The 6,880-nt window shown below is 56.9% G+C and overlaps 1 protein-coding gene across 1 annotated transcript; it reads right to left on the bottom strand.

Moving 5' to 3' along the window:
• Positions 1 to 131: 131 nt before the first annotated feature.
• Positions 132 to 6,402, bottom strand: LOC104070158 (insulin-like growth factor 2 mRNA-binding protein 1; the record flags this gene model as incomplete). The annotated part of the gene is made up of 10 exons (XM_009583336.1): positions 132 to 377; positions 537 to 653; positions 995 to 1,117; positions 1,219 to 1,354; positions 1,875 to 1,997; positions 2,211 to 2,345; positions 2,994 to 3,275; positions 4,950 to 5,013; positions 5,796 to 5,847; positions 6,354 to 6,402. Coding segments are annotated over 10 exons (1,327 nt in total), but the record flags the coding sequence as incomplete, so codon positions are not given.
• Between the last annotated feature and the right edge of the window lie 478 nt (positions 6,403 to 6,880).

The raw sequence follows: 6,880 nt of genomic DNA, 5'->3' as shown, positions 1-6,880 counted from the left end.
AGCACGGAGTCAGGCATCACCCAAGATGTCCCACCCCCGCATGTCCCCGTGGCCCAGTGGGTCTCCATCCCCAGGACCCGGGATGGGACAGCATCCCATGAAATCCCAGTTCCTTGAGGTTCCAAACCAGCTCAGCCCCTGGCAGAGCTGATGCTGGGTTTCCCCAGCCGCAGACTGGGGGGCTCAAAATTGGGGGCACCACCCTGCTCCTCCCTTCCCGGCTCTGGGGGGTGGCAGAGAGGGACACCCCGAATTCCCGACGGTGACGGCAGCACAAGTGCAACCTTGAACTGAGCTTCCGGAGGGCCCGTGATGACAACCATGCGCACTTTGGAGTCCGGCGTCTCCGGAGGGTGGAGGGGGGAGAGAGCCGGCGGCTGTGGGGGGGAGCGGCACGGGCAGGGTGGCAGCCATGCCCTCCCTCCCCTGCGCCGCAGGATCGGGCCCCCAGCCTGACCGCCTGGGCTTTTCAGGTGGTTTTCCCACCCGTTTGGTGGGTGCTGGCAGAGGAGGGGGTCCCCATGGGGCAATCCTACCTTGATAGAGGCACTTGCGAACCGGGAGAGCTGCTTGATGTGCTGGCCCTTCTTGCCGATGATGGCACCGACCGCCTGCGCGGGGATGAAGACGTGCACGGTCTCCTGCTCCGGAGGCTGCGGGTACAGCGTCACCGTTCAGGGTACAGCGTCACCATTCAGGGCTCAATGCCACCATAGGGATCAGGGCTCCAAGCTCCCCCCCAGGTGATGCCCACACCTCTCCCAAGGGTGCAGGGCTGAGCCAGCACCAGACGCCCGTGGGGTCTGAGCACCTTCTCCAGCGCATTTGCAATCACTTCAAACACCAAATCCTGCACCCACGCGGGACCTGACCTGGCTGTTGGCAGCACAGGGTGCTGAAGGTATAACCCTGACCATCGCAAGGGTCTTCTCCACAGAGGGGAGATCCCCGAGCTGGAAGCTGGAGCAATTTGAGCTGCTGGGTGTTCACTTACCATGAAGGAGCTGTACGGCGCGGCCCCGGAGACGCTGCTCGGCGGAGGAGGTACTGCGTTGGAGGAGGCAGGGAAGAGGCCAACCGCAGCCAGGTTAAGGCCAGGGATGAGGTGAGATTGCAACTGAAGGCGAGAGGAGAGAAACGTTCATGGCTTTTATCGAGGCATCCTCCTAGAGAGCTCCCAGTCAGCCCAGACGCAGGGCAGGACCGAACCCCACTCACGCTCATGGCGGCCACGTCGTTCTCGTAGGCTTCCCTCACTTTCTTCATGATCTCCTGCTCCGCTTTGCAGCAGTTCTCGATGGAGCCCTTCACCGTGATGGTCCTTTCGGGGTTGTACAGAGTCAGGTCCTGCAAGCTGATGGGAAAGCCAGCGTCAGCAACCGAGAGCCTGCCCTGCCCGCCCAGCACTACGTCGGGTCCTCTGGTCCTTCTGATGGGTGCTATCGGGGTGCCAGGGACAGGGGGTGCCACTGGGACTGCCTGGTCCCAGTCAGAATGGGGACCAGCATCATGGTTGGCACTGGGAAGTCCACTCTGCCTTCACCCAAAACCATGGTTTAAGAGTAAAACCCCAGTCCTGGCCATCAAACCAGCTGGTCCTGAGCTCTGCAGCCCTGCAGGGATGGGGAGGGGACACCGAAGGGACAGGGAAGGGACAGGGAAGGGACAGGGAAGGGAATACAGAAAATATAAAGCCAAGATTTTTCAAGAGAGCTTTGGGGAGTAAAGCACCCACGGCACAGGCTGGTTTCTCAGCTGACGAGGAGGCATCTCTGGCTGCTCATCACATCACCCGTCTCCTCCTCATCCTCCCCATCCACCCCGGCCTGAGGAAGGTCTGCCCTGGTTTCCCCAAAGGGAGCGAGGAGCCTTACGACGAGATGGTGATTTTTGTCTCCGTGTCCTGCTCCACTTTCTTCAAGTTTCGCCCTTCTTTGCCGATCAGGCGCCCCACAAAGTTGTTATGGGCCAAGATTTTCAGAGGCACTTCATCAGCTCTTGAGAGAGGAATGGGGAAAAAACCAACATGAAGGATTTCTGCAGCCAGAAGAGGAGGGATTTGGTACAGAGGCATGGGGGAAGCTCAAGTCCCCTTGCTTGGAGTCCCCGGGTCCCCCAAACCAAAGCTCCTGCATATATGGGAGCATCACACGGCTCCGAGCGTTAGGATGGTACCACGAAGAGCACAGAAAGGCAGGGGGAAACCTTACGTCTTGGTGTCCTTCGCCTCCTTCTGCATGATCTCCAAAATCATCTTGCAGGCAGCGGAGCAGCCCTCGGGGGTGGAGTGGATGCTGATGGCTTTTTCCGCGGCTCCCGCGTTTTCTTTCCGGTGCACGTCGATCCTGCAAGCACGGGATGGGCGCTGGGGCGGCGGTACAAGCGCCGGCTGCTCCGCTCCCCATGAAGCACCCAGAGCTCACGCTCGACTATAAGGTTATATGCACCCAGGGAAGGCAAGAGGAATTAATTCTGGGCTCGATACTCGACATGGACGCAGCGGCTAGAAGCTCAAGTCACAGAAATCCAAATAAGGCATCAGGATCCATTTATTTTAAGCAACAGGGGTGATTAAGTGGTGGAACAAGCACGTGCCTGGGGGACGGGATGGGCTGTCCATCACTTCAGATAAAGCCTTCCTTGGGGGACAAGAGCCGTAGCCAACATAAGCTCAGGGGCCAAACGCAAGAGCAGGCGGGTGAAGCTCAACAAGCTCGTGCTTAAATGAGACCGGCTGAAGCAGCGACCTCCCCGCTGCCATCCCGGGTCCCATCCCAGCCAGGGCGGCCCCGGCAAAGGGAGACACGTGGGGAAGGGCAGCCAGAAAGCTTGGCTGGGGAAGGGCATGGGAAGGTGGCTCTTGGACACACTGCCCTGCACGGCGGGAGAGCTGGAGGGGCCTCAAATTCTCCCCAAAAAATCCAGCCTCGTGCATCACTGCAGACCACTCGGCTCAACAAGGCGCAAACCGGCTCGTGGGAGAACGGACTCACTTGGACTGCGTCTGCTTGGTGATGTTCCTGATGGTGGCCCCTTCCTTGCCGATGATGGCACCCACGTACTGGGTGGGCACCAGGAGGCGGAGGGGGATATCCACCGGCTGCTGCTTTACCGGTGCCCCCGCGGTGACGGGGGGACCCTGCCTGGGAGCACCGCGCGCCCCGAAGCCGCCCCGCCGCCCGTTCTCCGGCCCTTGCATGGACTGCTCGTCGGGGATGTAGGAGACCTTGAGCGCGTGGTTCTCCAGCTGGTGGCCGTTCAGCTTCATGATGGCTCTGGAAGAGGAGAAGGGGTTGGGGTGGGGGTCCCTCCTGGCACACTCCCACGCCGAGCAGCAGTGCATCAGCATCAGCTCAATCCAAAACGGACCAAGCCCTCCCTGGTGTAACGCCCGGCGAGGAAGCACCGGGAGCGGGGAAAGGAGACGTCACCCATGCCGTGGGGACCTGGCAGGACTTTCCACCCAGCCTGGATGAGCCAAAGTATTTTAAGGGGAACCTCTCCAAGCACCCAAGGAGGGTATGGGAACGATGGGTGCAGGACAGGATCGTGCAGGGAGCGATTCCCACGTCTCCTCCGCCTCATGACTTTTGGCTGATATTTCAAATCCCTCTCCTGGCGGGACTTCAGGGACTGCAAGAGCTGAAAGCTGTCGATAGATGGGGCTGGCAGCAAGAGCAAAGCGATGGCTTTGGCCACTGCTCTCCGCAGCTCCTTCAAACCTCCCTGGCTTTCTACGGAGAAAACTAAAACTGCAGCTCTCCAGAAAGTGGTCAGGGACTCAACTCCTGCAAAAAAAACCAAAACCACCCAAAAAACCCTAAAACTGGCTGAACTTTCCCGACTACCATATCTTTCCCTGCAGGATGCGAAGGGACCAGAGAAAGATGCTCGATGAAGCACACGCATCCCCGGAGGAGGAAAAAGCAGGGGAGAAGGTCTGCAGATCCGAGAGCAAAACTACTCGCACGAAACTCTTTTGCTGGATGCTTCCCAGTAAAAGAAACCCAAAATATTTCACCTGATGGGGCGCAAAGCGCAGGGCTGGTGTGGATGGACAAGGGACCGTTTCCTTGCCGGGCTCCACGGCCGGACCCTGCCCCATGTTATTACAGAAAGTAAAACAAGACCGTGGTTGCCCCACGAAGGTTTGCTGTAGCCGCACACGCAACCACAGCAAATTCATGGTGGCCACAGCTGAAGTGTTATCAGCCAGGCGGCCATTTGGAAGCTGGCGCTTTGGCGGAGTGACCACAGGCGACGTCCCCGGGGACGGGGGCACAGCCGCGGTGGCCACATTGGAGACATGCCCACCTCGGTGATGGAAACCTTCCCGATAAAAACCTATCCATCAATCCCCGCACTCCTCCAGGCTGCCCTCCAAGGAAAGTGCTGATCCCGTCCCTTTTCCCGCTTTCCAGAGCCCTTCCTTGGGGCAAAAGGAAAGCAAAATAAACAGCGGTGAAAACCCAATTAATTTTCCATTTGCATTTAGTGCAAAGCTTGATCTTCCCCAGGCAGGATGGGGAACGGAGCTGCACGTCCCCCAGGGACACGGCCATCAGCCAGAGAGGACACGTGTTGCCTGACGCCTACCGGCTCCTATGATATTTGGTCTCATTATAACTTTTTCTGGAGACGTAACTTCTGAAATCATGCAAGTACAAGAAAATCTCTACTTTTCCTTGAGCCAAAAAGTTACGTTTTTACTCTCTGAACTGCAGAGAAAAGCCTAAAAACATGGATGTCCTCTGAAGGGCTTTCAGCTGAAGGTGAAGGAGAAGAAATCAGAGTTCTGGGGGGGTTTCCTCAAAGATTTAGCCAAAATTTAGGAATTCTGGGGTAATCTGACTCCCAGCACTGGAAACCCTGTTTTCTGCAGGCGGGGAAGGGGCCAGAGCCGCAGCAGGGAGGACAGCCCGAGCTGCCGGGGGACGTGGGGCACTTACTGCCTGGTCTGCTCCCGGTTGGCGTAGGTGACGTTGACAACGGCGGTCTCGCTGTCCGTGTTCACTGCCAGCAAAAGAGGCAGAAATTAGAGAGGCAGCACGAATACCAAGGCCCCCCGAAAAGCGGAGTGTCCCCGCTCGGACAAGTCCCCCCATCGGACGAGTCCCCGCCGGGGCTCCCCAGGGATTTGCAAACATTTTTCTCCTGCAAGGGTAGAAGAGTGTCCAAGAGCTCAGGCCACGCTGGGACTCATCCTGGGCAGCACAGACCCTCCTGCCATGTTTAAAGGACCCCGATACTCCATTGCGCTCTGCAGCAAAGCCACCAAAGCCAATTCCATCCTGCCATCCCTCGCCAAGAGCCCAGGGACGGTCCCAGGAGCTCCTCCGAGCCCTCCTTTCCATTTCTAGGAGGGTTCTGGTAACTCTACTCTCATTAAACGTCCCAGGGGCAATATTAAACCTCCTGTCTCAACTGATGGCCATTAGAGGCTGAGATAAAATCTGCCGAGCGGAGACAGATAGTCCCCGGCCGGCCTCGGAGAGCATCCTGCACCTTCCCCCAGAGCGGCTGCTGTGGGTACCCAGGGGTGCGGTGGGAACGACACCGACCCGGCACCCGACGCAGGGACACCCACGTGCGCTGCCCAAAGCCACCACACAGGACTTGTCTTTTAGCAGTAGGGAACAAAAAATAGCCCCAGCCACCAGGCTGAGACCTCTTGACATCTTTAGCCGTGGCTTCTGCTGACAAAGGAAAACCACGTGTCTGTCCTCGCCCTCCTCCCCCCCAAAAATAGCTGCGGCAGAAAATATCTTAAATACAGTATTTTTTTTCAGTCCTACCTTGCTCGCAGTTTTCTACGGTGCCATACTGGGCGAGCAAACCATCCAGAACCTGGAAAAAGGAGGGAAAAAAAAAAAACAAACCCAACACTTTACACTGGGATCGTCAGGACAGACCAGGGAAATACAAGCAATCAATAAAGGCAGCTTTCTAGTCATTAAGATTTCACAAGCAATTAGACGAAGGAAGCTCCTGCCTGCCCCAGGACGCTGGGCCAAGGGGCCTCGGAGCCAGCTGGGGGGGGTCGGGAAGAGTCGGGGAAAAGTCCCAGCAGCCGGCGGGAAGAACGGATCCATTTTGTTCCTTATACAATGGATAAATCATATAACCCTGTTATTAATGGGGATTTTGTTGGTGTAGCTTACATTGCTTCTACCAGTTGAATTTACTCCTATAATGGAAGAGGAATAAGCTACGTGGACGCAAGGATCTAGTATAATTAGACCCAATTAATAACAAAGTAAAAGATAAATCAACTTTAATCCCAAGTACAGAAACCTGGGGGGGGGGAATTAGTCCTTAAATCTGATCTACACTTCTCCGCTTGCTCCTCTTACCTCCCATCGCAGCTGGGGTGGGATGTTTCGGATTTGAATTTTCCGGCTCCTGAAATAATTGAAAAGCGATTAAAAAGCAGATTTGGTGTCCGAAACGCGGCGGCCGTCTTGCGTTGAACTGTTGCATGTTGATGTATTTAATCAAGCTTTGCTTTTCCATATGCTACCGTGGGTTTTCTCATGTTTTTGGCCAAACCCCCCCCGCCCCAGCCGGTGCTGGATTTACACCGGGAGCTTCACCGAGAACAAGATGCCAAAATCCCCCCCCGACCCTTCGGCACTGGCTGGAGCCCTAATGTGGGCACGGCTGGAAAGGCAGAGACTTTTGCCAGATTAAATAAAAGGATTAGAAAGCAAAAAGGGAGCCGTGCGTTCACGTAACCTGCCCTCCCGCGCCGAGGGACGACCCTCGGGATGTCACCAACCGCTGGCGGGACCCGCTGGAGCATCACTGCCACATCCAAAAACCCGCTGGAATTTTAACTGGGGAGATCAAGGCGCGGGGCACCCCAGCTCCACCCCCCGAG

Source organism: Fulmarus glacialis, unplaced genomic scaffold, assembly GCF_000690835.1.
Source record: "Fulmarus glacialis isolate BGI_N327 unplaced genomic scaffold, ASM69083v1 scaffold25268, whole genome shotgun sequence".
Lineage (NCBI taxonomy): Eukaryota > Metazoa > Chordata > Aves > Procellariiformes > Procellariidae > Fulmarus > Fulmarus glacialis.
This window is presented reverse-complemented; position numbering and strand designations above follow the sequence as displayed.